Consider the following 25,528-nt stretch of genomic DNA (forward strand, 5'->3'; position numbering starts at 1 on the left):
TCAAAACCGGAACCATGGAGTGAGGTTGTCATCACACTGTCCTACATGTAGTAATGGCGCTGTGTACGGGGAGTGTCCGCGGTCGTGATGGACCCTGCACCTCCCTGACGTCCTGCAAACAATAGGACATTGTCCTGGACCGGGTGGCACCGAGCGCCGCTGACCTCCTGCAACGGGGATTATACAGAGAGACTCTCATCACTTTTATTTATAAGCTGATTTCATGCAGATCAGGCGCCGGCCATTCCGTACAGGCGACCGGACACGGAGCCGCTCCGTACAGGCGACTTATCCTGTATTATACTCCATTATACTCACTATTCTGCTGGTGCAGTCACTGTGTACATACATTACTTATCCTGTACTGATCCTGAGTTACATCCTGTATTATACTCCAGAGCTGCGCTCACTATTCTGCTGGTGCAGTCACTGTGTACATACATTACTTCTCCTGTACTGATCCTGAGTTACATCCTGTAATATACTCCAGAGCTGCACTCACTATTCTGCTGGTGCAGTCACTGTGTACATACATTACTTATCCTGTACTGATCCTGAGTTACATCCTGTATTATACTCCAGAGCTGCACTCACTATTCTGCTGGTGGAGTCACTGTGTACATACATTACTTATCCTGTACTGATCCTGAGTTACATCCTGTATTATACTCCAGAGCTGCACTCACTATTCTGCTGGTGCAGTCACTGTGTACATACATTACTTCTCCTGTACTGATCCTGAGTTACATCCTGTAATATACTCCAGAGCTGCACTCACTATTCTGCTGGTGCAGTCACTGTGTACATACATTACTTATCCTGTACTGATCCTGAGTTACATCCTGTATTATACTCCAGAGCTGCACTCACTATTCTGCTGGTGCAGTCACTGTGTACATACATTACTTATCCTGTACTGATCCTGAGTTACATCCTGTATTATACTCCAGAGCTGCACTCACTATTCTGCTGGTGCAGTCACTGTGTACAGACATTACTTATCCTGTACTGGTCCTGAGTTACATCCTGTATTATACTCCAGAGCTGCACTCACTATTCTGCTGGTGCAGTCGCTGTGTACATACATTACTTATCCTGTACTGATCCTGAGTTACATCCTGTATTATACCCCAGAGCTGCACTCACTATTCTACTGGTGCAGTCACTGTGTACATACATTACTTATCCTGTACTAATCCTAAGTTACATCCTGTATTATACTCCAGAGCTGCACTCACTATTCTGCTGGTGCAGTCACTGTGTACATACATTACTTATCCTGTACTGATCCTGAGTTACATCCTGTATTATACTCCAGAGCTGCACTCACTATTCTGCTGGTGCAGTCACTGTGTACATACATTACTTATCCTGTACTGATCCTGAGTTACATCCTGTATTATACCTCAGAGCTGCACTCACTATTCTGCTGGTGCAGTCACTGTGTACATACATTACTTATCCTGTACTGATCCTGAGTTACATCCTGTATTATACTCCAGAGCTGCACTCACTATTCTGCTGGTGCAGTCACTGTGTACATACATTACTTATCCTGTACTGATCCTGAGTTACATCCTGTATTATACTCCAGAGCTGCACTCACTATTCTGCTGGTGCAGTCACTGTGTACATACATTACTTATCCTGTACTGATCCTGAGTTACATCCTGTATTATACTCCAGAGCTGCACTCACTATTCTGCTGGTGCAGTCACTGTGTACATACATTACTTATCCTGTACTGATCCTGAGTCACATCCTGTATTATACTCCAGAGCTCCACTCACTATTCTGCTGGTTCAGACACTGTGTACATACATTACTTATCCTGTACTGATCCTGAGTTACATCCTGTATTATACTCCAGAGCTGCACTCACTATTCTGCTGGTGCAGTCACTGTGTACATACATTACTTATCCTGTACTGATCCTGAGTTACGTCCTGTATTATACTCCAGAGCTGCACTCACTATTCTGCTGGTGCAGTCACTGTGTACATACATTACTTATCCTGTACTGGTCCTGAGTTACATCCTGTATTATACTCCAGAGCTGCACTCACTATTCTGCTGGTGCAGTCACTGTGTACATACATTACTTATCCTGTACTGATCCTGAGTTACATCCTGTATTATACTCCAGAGCTGCACTCACTATTCTGCTGGTTCAGACACTGTGTACATACATTACTTATCCTGTACTGATCCTGAGTTACATCCTGTATTATACCCCAGAGCTGCACTCACTATTCTGCTGGTGCAGTCACTGTGTACATACATTACTTAACCTGCACTGATCCTGAGTTACATCCTGTATTATACTCCAGAGCTGCACTCACTATTCTGCTGGTGCAGTCACTGTGTACATACATTACTTATCCTGTACTGATCCTGAGTTACATCCTGTATTATACTCCAGAGCTGCACTCACTATTCTGCTGGTGCAGTCACTGTGTACATACATTACTTATCTCGTACCGATCCTGAGTTACATCCTGTATTATACTCCAGAGCTGCACTCACTATTCTGCTGGTGCAGTCACTGTGTACATACATTACTTATCCTGTACTGATCCTGAGTTACATCCTGTATTATACTCCAGAGCTGCACTCACTATTCTGCTGGTACAGTCACTGTGTACATACATTACTTATCCTGTACTGATCCTGAGTTACATCCTGTATTATACTCCAGAGCTGCACTCACTATTCTGCTGGTGCAGTCACTGTGTACATACATTACTTATCCTATACTGATCCTGAGTTACATCCTGTATTATACTCCAGAGCTGCACTCACTATTCTGCTGGTGCAGTCACTGTGTACATACATTACTTATCCTATACTGATCCTGAGTTACATCCTGTATTATACTCCAGAGCTGCACTCACTATTCTGCTGGTGCAGTCAGTATACATTGATAATCTCCCAGCGCTCCCTGCTGGTTCAGGGTCTGCACGGAGCTTGCTCTGGTTTTGGGTTCGGCCTCTGGTGCAGATACTGGTTCCAGTCTGACACCCCCCACACCCTGATGGGCGAGGCCGGCGCTGTGAGTTTCTTCTGCTCCATTTAGTGTCGCTCCCAGGCCCCGGTTTCTATTATTAGTCTGACCCCGATCACGTTGCGGAGCCTCCTGCGGCTGTCCTCTCCGGTGTGTCCTGTGCCGCGCCTCTGGTCCCCTGAGACGTGGACGCTCTCGTGGCGGGAGGCTCTGCTGGCTGGAGGGATGCCGTCTGCTTAGGTGCATCTTATGATGTGGATAAAGGTGGAGTGCATCTTTCTGCTCACTATGGAGGGTCACGTGCAGTCCCTGGTGGTCTGTGGTGCAGACGTGGCCAGTGCCTGACAATCGTTACCATCATCCAGTTCTACCAGTCCTGGAGATGTGGGGGACATTGGGCACAGGGTGGTGGTAGAGGCGAGAGAAGACATGCTGGAGCAACCCCAATATTCATCCCTGGGGCTGCCGCAGGTGGGCGAGGGCCTCCACCAGGGACGCCCTGGACAGGAAGTGGCTTGTCAGATAAGTGGCGCCATCCATCTGGAGAAAGGTGTGCAAAACCTGGAGTCGGCGCTGGCGGAAGTGGGGAGCGCGTGCGCGGTGTCCTGGAAATGAGGAACTGTAGTAGGAAATAATCCTCTTCATATATAGCGCCTCCATATCCCCCAGCGCTGAGGACGCCCATCACAGGGGGAGGGCCCGGGGGACACAGAAGAGGGGGGTCCGTGCAGTGGAGGGTGGGGGTCCGTGCTGGATGATGGCTCCGGTTCTGGAGAGTCAGATTGGGGAACTGACCTGATTGTCCAGAGAAGCGGAGCTGCTGCGGAGAGGTCTGGACAGCGGGGCGGAGGAGGGTGCTGCAGCTTTCCCGTAGACTTTGTGGGGCACTTCCTCTCTGCTTGCTGTCAGTGAATATTCAATTTTATATGCAGGAGCTAATGTCTTGTGGTCAGTTTCTGCTGAGGTTTTGGTCCTTTGTGTCCTCCCCCAGTGACCTCTTTTTTCATTCTGTGCAGGTGAATCAGGGTAACATGCCCGGCATCGAGAGCACGTTCCTGGCCATGGACACGGAGGAGGGAGTGGAGGTCGTGTGGAACGAGCTGCAGTTCACAGACAAGAGGGTCTTCAAGTCTCATGAGGTGAGAGACATCACTGCACCCCGCAGACGCTGCAGGAGGCGGCGGCCGCTGCACCCCGCAGGCGCTGGGATTTGGGGTGACTCCTGTCTCTCTCTCCCCAGGATAAGATCCGCAACATGTTCCAGAAGCTCATGGTCGTCGATCACCCCAACGTGGTGAAGTTCCACAAGTACTGGCTGGACGTGAAGGAGACCTCGGCACGGGTGAGGGGCAGCGGATGAGCGGGGTGACACTCAATAAGTGGGGGACCCCGCTTCCCTGTGTGTGCAATAGTAACTAATGGGGGACCTCCTGCTTTATCTATGATGGACTGGGAGACCCCCTTCCTTGTGTATGTCTCTAAATATTGGGCCCCCTCCTTCTTGTGCAGGAGAACCCCTGTTTTGTATACTGGGGGCCCCCACTTCTTTGCCTTTGTATATTGACCCTGACAGTCGGGAGTTCTATTTAATGACCTGTGCATTGCGGGTGGGCTGCACTAGTGCGGGGTCCCGTGTGATTAGACCGTGGTCGCTGGGACTGGTGCGGGGTCCCGTGTGATGAGTGTCCGGGGTCCCGTGTGATGAGTGTCCGGGGTCCCGTGTGATGAGTGTCCGGGGTCCTCTGCTCATCGCCTTCTTCTGTTGGGGCAGGTGGTCTTCATCACGGAGTACGTCTCCTCGGGAAGCCTCAGACAGTTCCTGAAGAAGACGAAAAAGAATCGGAAAACCATGAACGCCAGGGTAAGGAGGCGGCGGGGTCATGTGGGTGTAATGTACGCGGAGTCCTGACCTCACAGTGACTGCAACTCTGCATTGTGTCACAGGCGTGGAAGAGATGGTGCACACAGATCCTGTCAGCCCTGAGGTGAGGTGGGACCGAGGGCGGGGTCCGGGGATGGGAGGGTGCCCTGAGGGCGGGGTCCGGGGATGGGACGGTAGGGGGGTCCGGGGTCCGGGGATGGGAGGGTGCCCTGAGGGCGGGGTCCGGGGATGGGAGGGTGCCCTGAGGGCGGGGTCCGGGGATGGGACAGTACGGAGGGCGGGGTCCGGGGATGGGAGGGTGCCCTGAGGTGAGGTGGGAGCGTACGGACGGCGGGGTCCGGGGATGGGACGGTGCGAAGGGCGGGGTCCGGGGATGGGAGGGTGCCCTGAGGTGAGGTGGGAGCGTACGGACGGCGGGGTCCAGGGATGGGACGGTGCGAAGGGCGGGGTCCGGGGATGGGAGGGTGCCCTGAGGTGAGGTGGGAGCGTACGGACGGCGGTGTCCGGGGATGGGACGGTGCGAAGGGCGGGGTCCGGGGATGGGAGGGTGCCCTGAGGTGAGGTGGGAGCGTACGGACGGCGGTGTCCGGGGATGGGACAGTGCGAAGGGCGGGGTCCGGGGATGGGAGGGTGCCCTGAGGTGAGGTGGGAGCGTACGGACGGCGGGGTCCGGGGATGGGATGGTGCGAAGGGCGGGGTCCGGGGATGGGACGGTGCGAAGGGCGGGGTCCGGGGATGGGACGGTGCGGAGGGCGGGGTCCGGGGATGGGACGGTGCGGAGGGCGGGGTCCGGGGATGGGACGGTGCGGAGGGCGGGGTCCGGGGATGGGACGGTACGGAGGGCTGGGTCCGGGGATGGGACGGTACGGGGGTTGGGGTCCGGGGATGGGACGGTACGGAGGGCGGGATCCGAGGATGGGACGGTACGGAGGGCGGGATCCGAGGATGGGACGGTACGGAGGGCGGGGTCCGGGGATGGGACGGTACGGAGGGCGGGGTCCGGGGATGGGACGGTACGGAGGGCGGGGTCCGCGGATGGGAGGGTGCCCTGACGGCGGGGTCCGCGGATGGGAGGGTGCCCTGACGGCGAGGTCCGGCGATGGGACGGTGCCCTGAGGGCGGGGTCCGGGGATGGGACGGTACGGAGGGCGGGGTCCGCGGATGGGAGGGTGCCCTGACGGCGGGGTCCGCGGATGGGAGGGTGCCCTGACGGCGGGGTCTGGGGATGGGAGGGTGCCCTGAGGGCGGGGTCCGCGGATGGGACGGTGCCCTGACGGCGGGGTCCGGGGATGGGACGGTGCCCTGACGGCGGGGTCCGGGGATGGGACGGTGCCCTGACGGCGGGGTCCGGGGATGGGACGGTGCCCTGAGGGCGGGGTCCGGGGATGGGGCGGTGCCCTGAGGGCGGGGTCCGGGGATGGGACGGTGCCCTGAGGGCGGGGTCCGGGGATGGGGCGGTGCCCTGAGGGCGGGGTCCGGGGATGGGGCGGTGCCCTGAGGGCGGGGTCCGGGGATGGGGCGGTGCCCTGAGGGCGGGGTCCGGGGATGGGGCGGTGCCCTGAGGGCGGGGTCCGGGGATGGGGCGGTGCCCTGAGGGCGGGGTCCGGGGATGGGACGGTGCCCTGAGGGCGGGGTCCGGGGATGGGGCGGTGCCCTGAGGGCGGGGTCCGGGGATGGGACGGTGCCCTGAGGGCGGGGTCCGGGGATGGGGCGGTGCCCTGAGGGCGGGGTCCGGGGATGGGGCGGTGCCCTGACGTCCTCCGTCTTTCCCCAGTTACCTCCACTCTTGTGACCCAGTCTTCATACACGGGAACCTGACTAATGACACCATCTTCATCCAGCACAATGGACTCATCAAGATCGGATCAGGTAAAGGCAGCAGCAAGGGAGGGGTTAATAGCAGGCTCAAGTCAAGAGAACCTCCGCGGCACCAGAACCAGAGATCCAACTGTTCACAAGCTGCGCAGAGGGGGAACCGCGGCAGCCGAGGGGTTAGAAACCTAGAATGTGTCGGCAGATAAGAACCATCTAGTCCGCCCCATATACTGAACTGTGCGCTCCAGCTGTATACACTCTGGGCCATCCTCTGTGCGCAGCAGAACTCTCTCCTGCTTGTTACAATGTATCAGTGAAGGTAAAATGTCTCAACCCAGAATCCAGACCAGTAAAGAGAACCTGTCACCATGTAATCTGCAGGCAGCGTGTTATAGAGCAGGAGGAGCTGAGCAGATTATATATAAAGAGAACCTGTCACCATGTATTCTGCAGGCAGCGTGTTATAGAGCAGGAGGAGCTGAGCAGATTATATATAAAGAGAACCTGTCACCATGTAATCTGCAGGCAGTGTGTTATAGAGCAGGAGGAGCTGAGCAGATTATATATAAAGAGAACCTGTCACCATGTATTCTGCAGGCAGCGTGTTATAGAGCAGGAGGAGCTGAGCAGATTATATATAAAGAGAACCTGTCACCATGTATTCTGCAGGCAGCGTGTTATAGAGCAGGAGGAGCTGAGCAGATTATATATAAAGAGAACCTGTCACCATGTAATCTGCAGGCAGCGTGTTATAGAGCAGGAGGAGCTGAGCAGATTATATATACAGAGAACCTGTCACCATGTAATCTGCAGGCAGCGTGTTATAGAGCAGGAGGAGCTGAGCAGATTATATATAAAGAGAACCTGTCACCGTGTAATCTGCAGGCAGCGTGTTATAGAGCAGGAGGAGCTGAGCAGATTATATATACAGAGAACCTGTCACCATGTAATCTGCAGGCAGCGTGTTATAGAGCAGGAGGAGCTGAGCAGATTATATATACAGAGAACCTGTCACCGTGTAATCTGCAGGCAGCGTGTTATAGAGCAGGAGGAGCTGAGCAGATTATATATAAAGAGAACCTGTCACTGTGTAATCTGCAGGCAGCATGTTATAGAGCAGGAGGAGCTGAGCAGATTATATATACAGAGAACCTGTCACCGTGTAATCTGCAGGCAGCGTGTTATAGAGCAGGAGGAGCTGAGCAGATTATATATACAGAGAACCTGTCACCATGTAATCTGCAGGCAGCGTGTTATAGAGCAGGAGGAGCTGAGCAGATTATATATACAGAGAACCTGTCACCATATAATCTGCAGGCAGCGTGTTATAGAGCAGGAGGAGCTGAGCAGATTATATATAAAGAGAACCTGTCTCCATGTATTCTGCAGGCAGCGTGTTATAGAGCAGGAGGAGCTGAGCAGATTATATATACAGAACCTGTCACCATGTAATCTGCAGGCAGCGTGTTATAGAGCAGGAGGAGCTGAGCAGATTATATATACAGAGAACCTGTCACCATGTAATCTGCAGGCAGCGTGTTATAGAGCAGGAGGATCTGAGCAGATTATATATAAAGAGAACCTGTCACCATGTAACCTGCAGGCAGCGTGTTATAGAGCAGGAGGAGCTGAGCAGATTATATATAAAGAGAACCTGTCACCATGTATTCTGCAGGCAGCGTGTTATAGAGCAGGAGGAGCTGAGCAGATTATATATACAGAACCTGTCACCATGTAATCTGCAGGCAGCGTGTTATAGAGCAGGAGGAGCTGAGCAGATTATATATACAGAGAACCTGTCACCATGTAATCTGCAGGCAGCGTGTTATAGAGCAGGAGGATCTGAGCAGATTATATATAAAGAGAACCTGTCACCATGTAACCTGCAGGCAGCGTGTTATAGAGCAGGAGGAGCTGAGCAGATTATATATAAAGAGAACCTGTCACCATGTAATCTGCAGGCAGTGTGTTATAGAGCAGGAGGAGCTGAGCAGATTATATATAAAGAGAACCTGTCACCATGTAATCTGCAGGCAGCGTGTTATAGAACAGGAGGAGCTGAGCAGATTATATATAAAGAGAACCTGTCACCATGTAATCTGCAGGCAGCGTGTTATAGAGCAGGAGGATCTGAGCAGATTATATATAAAGAGAACCTGTCACCGTGTAATCTGCAGGCAGCGTGTTATAGAGCAGGAGGAGCTGAGCAGATTATATATAAAGAGAACCTGTCACCATGTAATCTGCAGGCAGCGTGTTATAGAACAGGAGGAGCTGAGCAGATTATATATAAAGAGAACCTGTCACCATGTAATCTGCAGGCAGCGTGTTATAGAGCAGGAGGAGCTGAGCAGATTATATATAAAGAGAACCTGTCACATGTAATCTGCAGGCAGCGTGTTATAGAGCAGGAGGAGCTGAGCAGATTATATATAAAGAGGACCTGTCACCATGTATTCCTCAGACAGCGTGTTATAGAGCAGGAGGAGCTGAGCAGATTATATATAAAGAGAACCTGTCACCATGTATTCTGCAGGCAGCGTGTTATAGAGCAGGAGGAGCTGAGCAGATTATATATAAAGAGAACCTGTCACTGTGTAATCTGCAGGCAGCATGTTATAGAGCAGGAGGAGCTGAGCAGATTATATATACAGAGAACCTGTCACCGTGTAATCTGCAGGCAGCGTGTTATAGAGCAGGAGGAGCTGAGCAGATTATATATACAGAGAACCTGTCACCGTGTAATCTGCAGGCAGCGTGTTATAGAGCAGGAGGAGCTGAGCAGATTATATATACAGAACCTGTCACCGTGTAATCTGCAGGCAGTGTGTTATAGAGCAGGAGGAGATGAGCAGATTATATATACAGAGAACCTGTCACCATGTAATCTGCAGGCAGCGTGTTATAGAGCAGGAGGAGCTGAGCAGATTATATATATATAGAGAACCTGTCACCATGTAATCTGCAGGCAGCGTGTTATAGAGCAGGAGGAGCTGAGCAGATTATATACAGAGAACCTGTCACCATGTAATCTGCAGGCAGCGTGTTATAGAGCAGGAGGAGCTGAGCAGATTATATATAAAGAGAACCTGTCACCGTGTAATCTGCAGGCAGTGTGTTATAGAGCAGGAGGAGCTGAGCAGATTATATATAAAGAGAACCTGTCACCATGTAATCTGCAGGCCGCGTGTTATAGAGCAGGAGGAGCTGAGCAGATGATACATAATGAGAACCTGTTGGGGGCGTTCTGCTCTCATTCTCCTCTTGTGGATAATGTTCTGTATGTGAACCATCCTGACTGTCACTGATCCGTTGTCTTTTCTTCCGTGCCCCCTCTCTGATCGCTGACCTCCATCGTCCTCAGTCTGGCACCGGGTGTTCGCCAACGGTGAGTCCAGGAATGTGCCGTGAACTCTGTGTGTAACATGGAGGAATCTTTCCATCACATCTTTTACTCAATTAGCAACCAGAGCTGCGTTCACAACTTAACTGCCCCACAGCAGCGCCCTGACAGGCGCAGTCCTAGCAGTTCGGGTGTCAGAATGCACCCCCCTGACTCTTACATGGGGAATGTAACAGTAATCCCGACACAGCGACTGATCCACCCCCGCACCGCCAGAGGAGAGGAGATAATACCGTATAGTGACAGTACTCCGTCTATAGAGGAGATATTACTGTATAGCGACTGTACTCCGTCTATAGAGGAGATAATGCCGTATAGTGACTGTACTGTCTATAGAGGAGATAATACCGTATAGTGACAGTACTCCGTCTATAGAGGAGATAATACCGTATAGTGACTGTACTCCGTCTATAGAGGAGATAATACCGTATAGTGACTTTACCCCGTCTATAGAGGAGATAATACCGTATAGTGACTGTACCCCATCTATAGAGGAGATAATACCGTATAGTGACTGTACCCAGTCTATAGAGGAGATAATACCGTATAGTGACTTTACCCCGTCTATAGAGGAGATAATACCGTATAGTGACTGTACTGTCTATAGAGGAGATAATACCGTATAGTGACTGTACCCCGTCTATAGAGGAGATAATACCGTATAGTGTCTGTACCGTCTATAGAGGAGATAATACCGTATAGTGTCTGTACCGTCTATAGAGGAGATAATACCGTATAGTGACAGTACTCCGTCTATAGAGGAGATAATACCGTATAGTGACTTTACCCCGTCTATAGAGGAGATAATACCGTATAGTGACTGTACCCCGTCTATAGAGGAGATAATACCGTATAGTGACTGTACCCCGTCTATAGAGGAGATAATACCGTATAGTGACTGTACACCGTCTATAGAGGAGATAATACCGTATTGTGACTGTACTCCGTCTATAGAGGAGATAATACCGTATAGTGACTTTACCCCGTCTATAGAGGAGATAATACCGTATAGTGACTGTACCCCGTCTATAGAGGAGATAATACCGTATAGTGACTGTACACCGTCTATGGAGGAGATAATACCGTATAGTGACTGTACACCGTCTATGGAGGAGATAATACCGTATTGTGACTGTACTCCGTCTATAGAGGAGATAATACTGTATAGTGACTGTACTGTCTATAGAGGAGATAATACCGTATTGTGACTGTACTCCGTCTATAGAGGAGATAATACCGTATAGTGTCTGTACCGTCTATAGAGGAGATAATACCGTATAGTGTCTGTACCGTCTATAGAGGAGATAATACCGTATAGTGACAGTACTCCGTCTATAGAGGAGATAATACCGTATAGTGACTGTACCCCGTCTATAGAGGAGATAATACCGTATAGTGACTGTACCCCGTCTATAGAGGAGATAATACCGTATAGTGACTGTACCCCGTCTATAGAGGAGATAATACCGTATAGTGACTGTACACCGTCTATAGAGGAGATAATACTGTATAGTGACTGTACACCGTCTATGGAGGAGATAATACCGTATAGTGACTGTACACCGTCTATAGAGGAGATATTACCGTATAGTGACTGTACTCCGTCTATAGAGGAGATAATACCGTATAGTGACTTTACCCCGTCTATAGAGGAGATAATACCGTATAGTGTCTGTACTGTCTATAGGGGAGATAATACCGTATAGTGTCTGTACTGTCTATAGGGGAGATAATACCGTATAGTGTCTGTACTGTCTATAGGGGAGATAATACCGTATAGTGTCTGTACCGTCTATAGAGGAGATAATACCGTATAGTGTCTGTACCGTCTATAGAGGAGATAATACCGTATAGTGTCTGTACCGTCTATAGAGGAGATAATACCGTATAGTGTCTGTACCGTCTATAGAGGAGATAATACCGTATAGTGTCTGTACCGTCTATAGAGGAGATAATACCGTATAGTGTCTGTACTGTCTATAGAGGAGATAATACTGCATAGTGACTGTACTCTGCCTATAGAGGAGATAATACTGCATAGTGACTGTACTCTGCCTATAGAGGAGATAATACTGTATAGTGACTGTACTGTCTATAGAGGAGATAATACCGTATAGTGTCTGTACCGTCTATAGAGGAGATAATACCGTATAGTGACTGTACTGTCTATAGAGGAGATAATACCGTATAGTGACTGTACTCCATCTATAGAGGAGATAATACCGTATAGTGTCTGTACCGTCTATAGAGGAGATAATACCGTATAGTGACTGTACTGTCTATAGAGGAGATAATACCGTATAGTGACTGTACTCCATCTATAGAGGAGATAATACCGTATAGTGACTGTACTGTCTATAGAGGAGATAATACCGTCTAGTGAATATTGTATATGGATATAATTATGAATACAGTTTAAATAAGTGTTGATGAGGTCAGAGATAAGAGCTACACATGAGCCGTCAGATGACTGGATTCAAAGGAATAGGAAAGTGACAGCATGCAAACTGAGCGATTTTAAACCTTTTAATATGATTTTTTTTAAATGTAGTTATAAAAATTGGCCCCGCAGGAGCCCTTCCCCCTTTAGGCTGGGTTCAGCGCGTTTTTATGCACGTTTTTTGCAATAGTAAACGCGCGTTTGACGCACGTTTGTGTGATTGACCGCAGTGTCCTATGGCCACAAACGCGCGTCAAAACGCCCCGAAGAAGCTCAAGAACTTGTTTCAGCGTAGGGCGTTTTTCAGCGCGTTCAAACGCGCTGTAAAAAGCTCAAGTGAGAACCAGGGCCATAGGGAAGCATTGGTTTTCATGTGTTGAGCGTTTTACAGCGCGTTTGAACGCGCTGTAAAACGCTCAAGTGTGAACCCAGCCTCAAGCCTATGTAGACCTTTTGGAGGCACTTCTTTATTATTGCACTAGACTTGTCATCTGAGGGGCAGAAGGACTCCTTATCTCTGCTCTCCCATCATAAACCCTCATTATGGGCTCTTATCTTACTGATAAAGTAAGTGTTTATGACTCTTAGTAGTTTTTGGATGAGGCACAAAGTGAAAGGACCAGTCACAGTTAACCCTTTTTGACTGAACAGCTCAATATTTTTAATAAAGGCCAATAGAAAATATGATTTTTAGCCAAAAATAAGTTAAATGCAATCATTAAAAAAATGGACTCCAAAGGTGTAGATGGCCCCCGGGCTGTTGTATTCTGCGCAGTGACTCTGCGAATTCCTCTGTTCTAGAGCTGCCGGTTCCTGATGACGTCCGCGCTCCATTGAAACGTTTGCGGGAGGAACAGCGCACCAAGCACTTCTTTCCTCCAGAGTACGGCTGTAAGAGACGCACACGTACCGTATAGAGCCGCCACCTCCCTGTCCCAGGCCGCAGCTCCGTCTGATGGTTCCAGGTTCCCCGGTTACCTAGTGCGGCTGAAAAAACACACAAGTCCTTTAGGTTTTGCGGGGGCGGTTTAAGGGGAGACCCCGACGTCTGCACACTTACATTATTGCTGGTTTGTTTGTATGTTCTTCTAGGTACTCGCACTCTTCATGGCCTCCTATGCTGGCCGGCTGGCGGGTTCTGGGAGGCTCTTGCTCACGCTGCCTCTCACCCCGTAGCGTCCAGTCCCAGCGACAGCTCTTGCTGTAGACCGGAGTTTAGCCTGTGGCAGGTCTCCACAGCCGCTATTACACTGACGGATGATCGCTAACGACTGTTCGTATGACGGCTCGTTAGCGATCAGTCACAGACTGGTAACCATAGATCTACAGTGTTGGAAGAAGCCCCGTACCATACCTCCCAACAATAGGGATAATACCAGCACAATTATACCCCCATAGTGCCCCCATACAGTATCTTTACCCCCATAGTGCCCCCATACAGTATCTATACCCCATAGTGCCCCCATACAGTATCTATACCCCCATAGTGCCCCCATACAGTATCTATACCCCCATAGTGCCCCATACAGTATCTATACCCCATAGTGCCCCCATACAGTATCTATACCCCCATAGTGCCCCCATACAGTATCTATACCCCCATAGTGCCCCATACAGTATCTATACCCCATAGTGCCCCCATACAGTATCTATACCCCATAGTGCCCCCATACAGTATCTATACCCCCATAGTGCCCCCATACAGTATCTATACCCCCATAGTGCCGCCATACAGTATCTATACCCCATAGTGCCCCCATACAGTATCTATACCCCCATAGTGCCCCCATACAGTATCTATACCCCCATAGTGCCCCCATACAGTATCTATACCCCCATAGTGCCCCCATACAGTATCTATACCCCCATAGTGCCGCCATACAGTATCTATACCCCCATAGTGCCCCCATACAGTATCTATACCCCCATAGTGCCCCCATACAGTATCTATACCCCCATAGTGCCCCCATACAGTATCTATACCCCCATAGTGCCCCCATACAGTATCTATACCCCCATAGTGCCCCCATACAGTATCTATACCCCATAGTGCCCCCATACAGTATCTATACCCCCATAGTGCCGCCATACAGTATCTATACCCCCATAGTGCCCCCATACAGTATCTATACCCCATAGTGCCCCCATACAGTATCTTTACCCCCATAGTGCCCCCATACAGTATCTATACCCCATAGTGCCCCCATACAGTATCTATACCCCCATAGTGCCCCCATACAGTATCTATACCCCCATAGTGCCCCATACAGTATCTATACCCCATAGTGCCCCCATACAGTATCTATACCCCATAGTGCCCCCATACAGTATCTATACCCCCATAGTGCCCCCATACAGTATCTATACCCCCATAGTGCCGCCATACAGTATCTATACCCCATAGTGCCCCCATACAGTATCTATACCCCCATAGTGCCCCCATACAGTATCTATACCCCCATAGTGCCCCCATACAGTATCTATACCCCCATAGTGCCCCCATACAGTATCTATACCCCCATAGTGCCGCCATACAGTATCTATACCCCCATAGTGCCCCCATACAGTATCTATACCCCCATAGTGCCCCCATACAGTATCTATACCCCCATAGTGCCCCCATACAGTATCTATACCCCCATAGTGCCCCCATACAGTATCTATACCCCCATAGTGCCCCCATACAGTATCTATACCCCATAGTGCCCCCATACAGTATCTATACCCCCATAGTGCCGCCATACAGTATCTATACCCCCATAGTGCCCCCATACAGTATCTATACCCCATAGTGCCCCCATACAGTATCTATACCCCATAGTGCCCCCATACAGTATCTATACCCCATAGTGCCCCCATACAGTATCTATACCCCCATAGTGCCCCCATACAGTATCTATACCCCCATAGTGCCCCCATACAGTATCTTTACCCCCATAGTGCCCCCATACAGTATCTTTACCCCCATAGTGCCCCCATACAGTATCTATACCCCCATAGTGCCCCCATACAGTATCTATACCCCATAGTGCCCCCATACAGTATCTATACCCCATAGTGCCCCCATACAGTATCTTTACCCCCATAGTGCCCCCATACAGTATCTATACCCCATAGTGCCCCCATACAGTATCTATACCCCATAGTGCCCCCATACAGTATCTATACCCCCATAGTGCCCCCATACAGTATCTTTACCCCCATAGTGCCCCCATACAGTATCTATACCCCCATAGTGCCCCCATACAGTATCTATACCCCATAGTGCCCCCATACAGTATCTATACCCCATAGTGCCCCCATACAGTATCTTTACCCCCATAGTGCCCCCATACAGTATCTATACCCCATAGTGCCCCCATACAGTATCTATACCCCATAGTGCCCCCATACAGTATCTATGCCCCCATACAGTATCTTTACCCCCATAGTGCCGCCATACAGTATCTATACCCCATAGTGCCCCCATACAGTATCTATACCCCATAGTGCCCCCATACAGTATCTATACCCCCATAGTGCCGCCATACAGTATCTATACCCCCATAGTGCCCCCATACAGTATCTATACCCCATAGTGCCCCCATACAGTATCTATACCCCCATAGTGCCCCCATACAGTATCTATACCCCCATAGTGCCCCCATACAGTATCTATACCCCCATAGTGCCCCCATACAGTATCTATACCCCCATAGTGCCCTCATACAGTATCTATACCCCATAGTGCCCCCATACAGTATCTATACCCCCATAGTGCCCCCATACAGTATCTATACCCCCATAGTGCCCCCATACAGTATCTATACCCCCATAGTGCCCCCATACAGTATCTATACCCCATAGTGCCCTCACACAGTAATTATACCCCCATAGTGCCCCCATACAGTATCTATACCCCCATAGTGCCGCCATACAGTATCTATACCCCATAGTGCCCCCATACAGTATCTATACCCCATAGTGCCCCCATACAGTATCTATACCCCCATAGTGCCCCCATACAGTATCTATACCCCCATAGTGCCCCCATACAGTATCTATACCCCCATAGTGCCCCCATACAGTATCTATACCCCCATAGTGCCCCCATACAGTATCTATACCCCCATAGTGCCCCCATACAGTATCTATACCCCCATAGTGCCCCCATACAGTATCTATACCCCCATAGTGCCCCCATACAGTATCTATACCCCCATAGTGCCCCCATACAGTATCTATACCCCCATAGTGCCCTCATACAGTATCTATACCCCATAGTGCCCCCATACAGTATCTATACCCCCATAGTGCCCCCATACAGTATCTATACCCCCATAGTGCCCCCATACAGTATCTATACCCCCATAGTGCCCCCATACAGTATCTATACCCCCATAGTGCCCCCATACAGTATCTATACCCCCATAGTGCCCCCATACAGTATCTATACCCCCATAGTGCCCTCATACAGTATCTATACCCCATAGTGCCCCCATACAGTATCTATACCCCTATAGTGCCCCCATACAGTTATTATACCCCCATAGTGCCCTCACACAGTATCTATACCCCCATAGTGCCCCCATACAGTATCTATACCCCCATAGTGCCCCCATACAGTATCTATACCCCCATAGTGCCCCCACACAGTAATTATACCCCCATAGTGCCCCCACACACTTATTATACCCCCATAGTGCCCCCATACAGTATCTATACCCCCATAGTGCCCCCATACAGTATCTATACCCCTATAGTGCCCCCATACAGTTATTATACCCCCATAGTGCCCTCACACAGTATCTATACCCCCATAGTGCCCCCATACAGTGTCTATACCCCCATAGTGCCCCCATACAGTATCTATACCCCCATAGTGCCCCCATACAGTTAGTATACCCCCATAGTGCCCCCACACACTTATTATACCCCCATAGTGCCCCCATACAGTATCTATACCCCCATAGTGCCCCCATACAGTTATTATACCCCCATAGTGCCCCCATACAGTATCTATACCCCCATAGTGCCCCCATACAGTATCTATACCCCCATAGTGCCCCCATACAGTTATTATACCCCCATAGTGCCCCCATACAGTATCTATACCCCATAGTGCCCCCATACAGTATCTATACCCCCATAGTGCCCCCATACAGTATCTATACCCCCATAGTGCCGCCATACAGTATCTATACCCCCATAGTGCCCCCATACAGTATCTATACCCCCATAGTGCCGCCATACAGTATCTATACCCCCATAGTGCCCCCATACAGTATCTATACCCCCATAGTGCCCCCATACAGTATCTATAGCCCCATAGTGCCCCCATACAGTATCTATACCCCCATAGTGCCCTCACACAGTAATTATACCCCCATAGTGCCCCCATACAGTATCTATACCCCCATAGTGCCCCCATACAGTATCTATACCCCATAGTGCCCCCATACAGTATCTATACCCCCATAGTGCCCCCATACAGTATCTATACCCCCATAGTGCCCCCATACAGTATCTATACCCCCATAGTGCCCCCATACAGTTATTATACCCCCATAGTACCCCCATAGTGCCCCCATACAGTTATTATACCCCCATAGTGCCCCCATACAGTAATTATACCCCCATAGTGCCCCCATACAGTAATTATGCCCCATAGTGCCCCCATACAGTATCTATACCCACATAGTGCCCCCATACAGTTATTATACCCCCATAGTGCCCCCCCACACAGTAATTATACCCCCATAGTGCCCTCATACAGTAATTATACCCCCATAGTGCCCTCACACAGTAATTATACCCCCATAGTGCCCTCACACAGTAATTATACCCCCATAGTGCCCTCATACAGTAATTATACCCCCATAGTGCCCTCACACAGTAATTATACCCCCATAGTGCCCCCACACAGTAATTATACCCCCATAGTGCCCCCACACTGTATTTATACCCCCCATAGTGCCCCCACACAGTAATTATACCCCCATAGTGCCCTCACACTGTATTTATACCCCCATAGTGCCCTCACACTGTATTTATACCCCCATAGTGCCCCCACACTGTATCTATACCCCCATAGTGCCCCCACACTGTATTTATACCCTCCTAGTGCCCCCACACAGTAATTATACACCCATAGTGCCCCCATACAGTTATTATACCCCCATAGTGCCCCCATACAGTATCTATACCCCATAGTGCCCCCACACAGTAATTATACCCCCATAGTGCCCGCATACAGTATCTATACCCCATAGTGCCCCCATACAGTAATTATACCCCCATAGTGCCCCCATACAGTAATTATACCCCCATAGTGCCCCCACACTGTATTTATACCCCCCATAGTGCCCCCACACTGTATTTATACCCCCCATAGTGCCCCCACACTGTATTTATACCCCCCATAGTGCCCCCACACAGTAATTATACCCCCATAGTGCCCCCATACAGTTATTATACCCCCATAGTGCCCCCACACAGTAATCATACCCCCACACTGTATCTATACCCCCATAGTGCCCCCATACAGTATCTATACCCCCATAGTGCCCCCACACAGTAATTATACCCCCATAGTGCCCCCACACTGTATTTATACCCTCCTAGTGCCCCCACACAGTAATTATACCCCCATAGTGCCCTCACACAGTATCTATACCCCCCATAGTGCCCTCACACAGTATCTATACCCCCCATAGTGCCCCCACACAGTATATATACCCCCATAGTGCCCTCACACAGTATCTATACCCCCCATAGTGCCCCCACACAGTATATATACCCCCATAGTGCCCTCACACAGTATCTATACCCCCCATAGTGCCCCCATACAGTATCTATACCCCATAGTGCCCCCATACAGTATCTATACCCCATAGTGCCCCCATACAGTATCTATTCCCCATAGTGCCCCCATACAGTATCTATACCCCCATAGTGCCCCCATACAGTATCTATACCCCCATAGTGCCCCCATACAGTATCTATACCCCCATAGTGCCCTCACACAGTATCTATACCCCCCATAGTGCCCCCACACAGTATATATACCCCCATAGTGCCCCCACAAGGGATAAGTAAGATTCAACAGACTTTATGTTAAGGTAAGAAACATAAATTATATTAAAACCTATTACATGGAGCAGCTTTTCCCCATATTGTGTGTACGGCCCATGTATATAAACTGCCTGGCAAGAAAAGGTCACCACCTGAATCAAATAGGTAAGAGCCCCCATTGGATAATTACTGCATGGGAGATACAAGGTATTGACCCCAACTGATACAATGAGGAGCTTTTCATTTGTTAAACAACCAAGTGGTCGGGGAAATATGTTCGTCTGTTTCCGAAGGGTGAAATCATTGGATGCATCGAGCAGATTGGTGACACTACTACAGTCGGGTTAGGAGCGGTCCAACACATTATCACAAAGTGGAAGGGCAGTGGGGACCCATCGTGTTCGAGGAAGGAATGTGGTTGGCGAAATCAAATCATAGAAATCAGGGATATGTCTAATCGTGAAATAATGCGAAGGGAACTCAAGGGACTGGGACTAAACAGCTATGTAGCCTTAAAGGGGTTATCCGAGGCCCCTTACACTGATTCTACTTACCTGGCTCACCGCGCCGCTTCCGGTTCCCGCACGGCCACCGCTGCTTCTCCCCGTGCCTCGCTTGGGTCCTGACCTGAACCCCATTGAGAATCTGGGCTGGAGAAGACTTTGCTCCAAATCTCCCGTCATCAATACAAGATCTTAGGGAAAAATGAATGCATCGCTGGACAGAAGGAAATGTGGTGACATTCAGAAGCTTGTGGAAACAATGTCACGGCGAACGTGTGCCGTAATCGAAGCTAAAGGCGGTCCAGCGAAATATTAGTGTGACCTTTTTTGGCCAGACAGTGTATTTGTGTAGATTAATCGGCTCCCCTCTTAGACGTCACTTCTAAATACATTTAATTCTTGTATTCTTCCCCCATAACTCAGAGCCTCCTCCCTCCTATCAGATTAGTCGCTCTCCTTTGTACTCTTTCCAGCTCCAGGACATCCTTGAAACAGTGCAAAGGAGAAAAACTAAACCGATGAAGGGGAAGGAGCGTAAAAGAATGAAATGTATTGATACTTTTTCTTAATATGCAAGTTAGGCCTTTGGTGCAATGAAGGCGTCACCATTGCTCTTATTGCATGCAAGCTCCGCCCTTTTTTGTGTCCAGCCGCTCCACGGGCCAAGCAGTGGCAGGCAGCAAGGGAGGGGCCGACCACAGAAAGGAGCAGAGCTTGGGTGCAACTAGAGCAATGGTGACACCCTCATTGCATCAAAGGCCCAATTTGCATATTAAAAAGTATTAATACATTTTATTCTTTTAATCTTTCCTAACAGAAACATATCATAACTTGGGAACAGAACCTCAGATCAGTAAACAGCCTTGTCTATGCAAATCGTTGGACAGGGAGGTCGCATTAATAACCTTTATAATACAGACATGTCCATTATAACCGCTGTTTGTTATATTCACTGTCCCTCTCTGCAGCTGTTGAAGATAGTACTGCGATGGACATCTTCTCCTTTGGCATGTGTGCACTGGAGGTAAGATATGTAGTGGACGGTGAGGTGGAGCAGACCTTCTGGTCCTCACCTGTAGTAATGTGTATGGTATGAGGTGAGATCTCCAGGAAGACGGTGAGGTGGAGCAGACCTTCTAGTCCTCACCTGTAGTAATATGTCTAGAATGAGGTGAGATCTCCAAGAGGACGGTGAGGTGGAGCAGATGCTTCTAGTCCTCACCTGTAGTAATGTGTATGGTCTGAGGTGAGGTCTCCAGGAGGACGGCAAGGTGGAGCAGACCTTCTAGTCCTCACCTGTAGTAATGTGTATGGTCTGAGGTGAGATTTCCAGGAGGACGTTGAGGTGGAGCAGACACTTCTAGTTCTCACCTGTAGTAATGTGTATAGTATGAGGTGAGATGTCCAGGAGGACGGTGAGGTGGAGCAGACCTTCTAGCCCTCACCTGTGTATAGTATAAAGTGAGGTCTCCAGGAGGACGGTGAGGTGGAGCAGACACATCTAGTCATCACCTGTAGTAATGTGTATGGTATGAGGTGGAGCAGACACATCTAGTCATCACCTGTAGTAATGTGTATGGTATCAGGTGAGGTCTCCAGGAGATCGGTGAGGGGGAGCAGACACTTCTAGTTCTCACCTGTAGTAATGTGTATAGTATGAGGTGAGATCTCCAGGAGGACGGTGAGGCGGAGCAGACCTTCTAGTCCTCACCTGTAGTAATTCGTATGGTATGAGGTGAGGTCTCCAGGACGGTGAGGTGGAGCAGACACATCTAGTCCTCACCTGTAGTAATGTGTATGGTATGAGGTGAGCTCTCCAGGAGGACGGTGAGGCAGACCTTCTAGTCCTCACCTGTAGTAATGTGTATGGTATGAGGTGAGGTCTCCAGGACGGTGAGGTGGAGCAGACACATCTAGTCCTCACCTGTAATAATGTGTATGGTATGAGGTGAGATCTCCTCCAGGACGGTGAGGTGGAGCAGACCTAGTCCTCACCTGTAGTAATGTGTATAGTATGAGGTGAGATCTCCAGGAGGACGGTGAGGCAGACCTTCTAGTCCTCACCTGTAGTAATGTGTATGGTTTGAGATGAGGTCTCCAGGACGGTGAGGTGGAGCAGACCTTCTAGTCCTCACCTGTAGTAATGTGTATGGTATGAGATGAGGTCTCCAGGAGGACGGTGAGGTGGAGCAGACCTTCTAGTCCTCACCTGTAGTAATGTGTATGGTATGAGGTGAGGTCTCCAGGACGGTGAGGTGGAGCAGACCTTCTAGCCCTCACCTGTAGTGATGTGTATAGTATGAGGTGAGGTCTCCAGGACGGTGAGGTGGAGCAGACCTTCTAGTCCTCACCTGTAGTAATGTGTAGGTATGAGGTGAGGTCTCCAGGAGATCGGTGAGGTGGAGCAGATGCTTCTAGTCCTCACCTGTAGTAATGTGTAGGTATGAGGTGAGATCTCCAGGTCGGTGAGGTGGAGCAGACACTTCTAGTATGAGGTGAGATTTTGGCATGTGCCTCTCGTCGTTCCCCTTGGCAGGAACACTCATCTGTTGTATAATACACGGATGTCCTCAGATCGTTAGTTCCGTATAGAGAACTTGTCTGCAGAACATACTGATGCTCCTGGTGTGACGTCTTAGTAGACACTAGATATTATAATCTGTAGATGGTTTATAATTCCCAGTTCTCCTCAGACACCACGTGACGCTGCAACTCTAGTAACCCATGAAGTACCAGGGCAGCTTGTGTGTGTATCATGTATCCCATCCCCCGCAGGCACTTACATCAGTGATGCCTGTGGTTTGTGGGTTTTTCGGTTTTGCTCGTTCCCTGTATGCAGGCCTCGCTGTCGCACAGCCTGTTTATTATGTGGATACATATGGGAGATCATTCTGATGGTGGGTGCACAACGCCCCCTGCAGGCTTAGAATATGTGGCATTCCTTCTAAAGCATTGCTGTCTGTGATTGATCAGATTGATTGCCTCTCTCTGCAGATGGCCGTCCTGGAGATCCAGACCAACGGAGAGAAGGTCTCCGAGGAGAACATCAGCAAGGCCATAAGCTCCCTGGAGGACACAAACATGAAGGTGCAGAGAAGGGGGGGGGCACCTGCACATGGGGGCGGTGTACAGGATGGAGGGGTCAGTACATGGGGGGGGGGGGGGGTGTACAGGACGGAGGGGTCAGTACATGGGGGGGGGTATACAGGACGGAGGGGTCAGTACATGGGGGGGGTGTACAGGACGGAGGGGTCAGTACATGGGGGGGGGTATACAGGACGGAGGGGTCAGTACATGGGGGGGGGGGGGTATACAGGACGGAGGGGTCAGTACATGGGGGGGGGGGTGTACAGGACGGAGGGGTCAGTACATGGGGGGGGGGTATACAGGACGGAGGGGTCAGTACATGGGGGGGGTGTACAGGACGGAGGGGTCAGTACATGGGGGGGGTGTACGGGACGGAGGGGTCAGTACATGGGGGCGGTGTACAGGACGGAGGGGTCAGTACATGGGGGGGGGTATACAGGACGGAGGGGTCAGTACATGGGGGGGGGTATACAGGACGGAGGGGTCAGTACATGGGGGGGGGTGTACAGGACGGAGGGGTCAGTACATGGGGGGGTATACAGGACGGAGGGGTCAGTACATGGGGGGGTGTACGGGACGGAGGGGTCAGTACATGGGGGGGGGGGTATACAGGACGGAGGGGTCAGTACATGGGGGGGGGGGGGTATACAGGACGGAGGGGTCAGTACATGGGGGGGGTATACAGGACGGAGGGGTCAGTACATGGGGGGGGGGTGTACAGGACGGAGGGGTCAGTACATGGGGGGGGGATATATACAGGACGGAGGGGTCAGTACATGGGGGGGGATATACAGGACGGAGGGGTCAGTACATGGGGGGGTGTACGGGACGGAGGGGTCAGTACATGGGGGGGTGTACGGGACGGAGGGGTCAGTACATGGGGGGGGGTGTACAGGACGGAGGGGTCAGTACATGGGGGGGGGTGTACAGGACGGAGGGGTCAGTACATGGGGGGGGGGTGTACAGGACGGAGGGGTCAGTACATGGGGGGGGTGTATGGGACGGAGGGGTCAGTACATGGGGTGGTATACAGGACGGAGGGGTCAGTACATGGGGGGTGGTATACAGGACGGAGGGGTCAGTACATGGGGGGGGGGTGTACAGGACGGAGGGGTCAGTACATGGGGGGGGGTGTACAGGACGCAGGGGTCAGTACATGGGGGAGGTGTACAGGACGCAGGGGTCAGTACATGGGGGGGGTGTACGGGACGGAGGGGTCAGTACATGGGGGGGGTGTACGGGACGGAGGGGTCAGTACATGGGGGGGGGGTGTACAGGACGGAGGGGTCAGTACATGGGGGGGGGGGTATACAGGACGGAGGGGTCAGTACATGGGGGGGGTATACAGGACGGAGGGGTCAGTACATGGGGGGGTGTACAGGACGGAGGGCCCCCAGTATATAGGGGGTGGTGTAGAGGACGGAGGGCCCCCAGTATATAGGGGGTGGTGTAGAGGACGGAGGGCCCCCGTACATGGGGGTGGTGTAGAGGACGGAGGGCCCCCAGTATATAGGGGGTGGTGTACAGGACGGAGGGCCCCCAGTATATAGGGAGTGGTGTACAGGACGGGGGGCCCCAGTATATAGGGGGTGGTGTACAGGACGGGGGGCCCCAGTATATAGGGGGTGGTGTACAGGACGGAGGGCCCCCAGTATATAGGGGGTGGTGTACAGGACGGGGGGCCCCAGTATATAGGGGGTGGTGTACAGGACGGAGGGCCCCCAGTATATAGGGGGTGGTGTACAGGACGGGGGGCCCCAGTATATAGGGGGTGGTGTACAGGACGGGGGGCCCCAGTACATGGGGGATGTGCAGAGCGGAGGCACACCGCTGTATATTTGATCCGCTGCTGTAATTCTGCGTTTCCCGCAGGAGTTCGTCGCGCAGTGTCTTTCGGGGTCTCCAGAGCAGCGCCCGTCCGCGCACAGTCTGCTCTTCCATCGGGTCCTGTTTGAGGTTCACTCACTGAAGCTGCTGTCCGCCCACTGCTTCCTCAGCGTCCCATGTGAGGGTCACGTATGATAGAGACCCTGTACTCCAGTCACATCTAGAGCTGCACATCTCACTGCCTCTTTCAATAACGATCACGCTGTGCTGAATTGCAAGAGATGAGATGTGGAAGAACGGCATCAGCAGTGCATCGCTGGACACCTGATCAGCTGATATCAACACTGTGCACGCAGCTCTGGATGTGACTGGAGTATAGGACGTGATGTAACAGCAGAATTGTGACTGTAGCTTTAGATGTGAATGAATTAAAAAAATATGTGACTGCAGCTATGGATGTGAGAGATGTGAATAAAGCTCTGGATGATGTAATAGAATTGTGCCTGCAGCTCTG

The 25,528-nt window shown here is 50.8% G+C and overlaps 1 protein-coding gene across 2 annotated transcripts in view; it reads left to right on the forward strand.

Annotated features, from left to right (window-relative positions):
- Positions 1 to 25,528, forward strand: part of NRBP2 (nuclear receptor binding protein 2) — a 64,336-nt gene that overhangs the window by 21,216 nt on the left and 17,592 nt on the right. For both annotated transcript variants that reach the window (XM_040433208.1, XM_040433210.1), the window contains exons 3-12: positions 4,021 to 4,143; positions 4,245 to 4,346; positions 4,776 to 4,865; positions 4,949 to 4,989; positions 6,661 to 6,755; positions 10,066 to 10,089; positions 13,346 to 13,435; positions 21,069 to 21,124; positions 23,095 to 23,187; positions 25,060 to 25,192. In XM_040433208.1, the coding sequence (XP_040289142.1) occupies positions 4,021 to 4,143; positions 4,245 to 4,346; positions 4,776 to 4,865; positions 4,949 to 4,989; positions 6,661 to 6,755; positions 10,066 to 10,089; positions 13,346 to 13,435; positions 21,069 to 21,124; positions 23,095 to 23,187; positions 25,060 to 25,192 (847 nt within the window). The remainder of the gene's footprint in view (positions 1 to 4,020; positions 4,144 to 4,244; positions 4,347 to 4,775; positions 4,866 to 4,948; positions 4,990 to 6,660; positions 6,756 to 10,065; positions 10,090 to 13,345; positions 13,436 to 21,068; positions 21,125 to 23,094; positions 23,188 to 25,059; positions 25,193 to 25,528) is intronic.

This window comes from Bufo bufo, chromosome 5 (assembly GCF_905171765.1).
Source record: "Bufo bufo chromosome 5, aBufBuf1.1, whole genome shotgun sequence".
NCBI classification, from domain to species: Eukaryota; Metazoa; Chordata; class Amphibia; order Anura; family Bufonidae; genus Bufo; species Bufo bufo.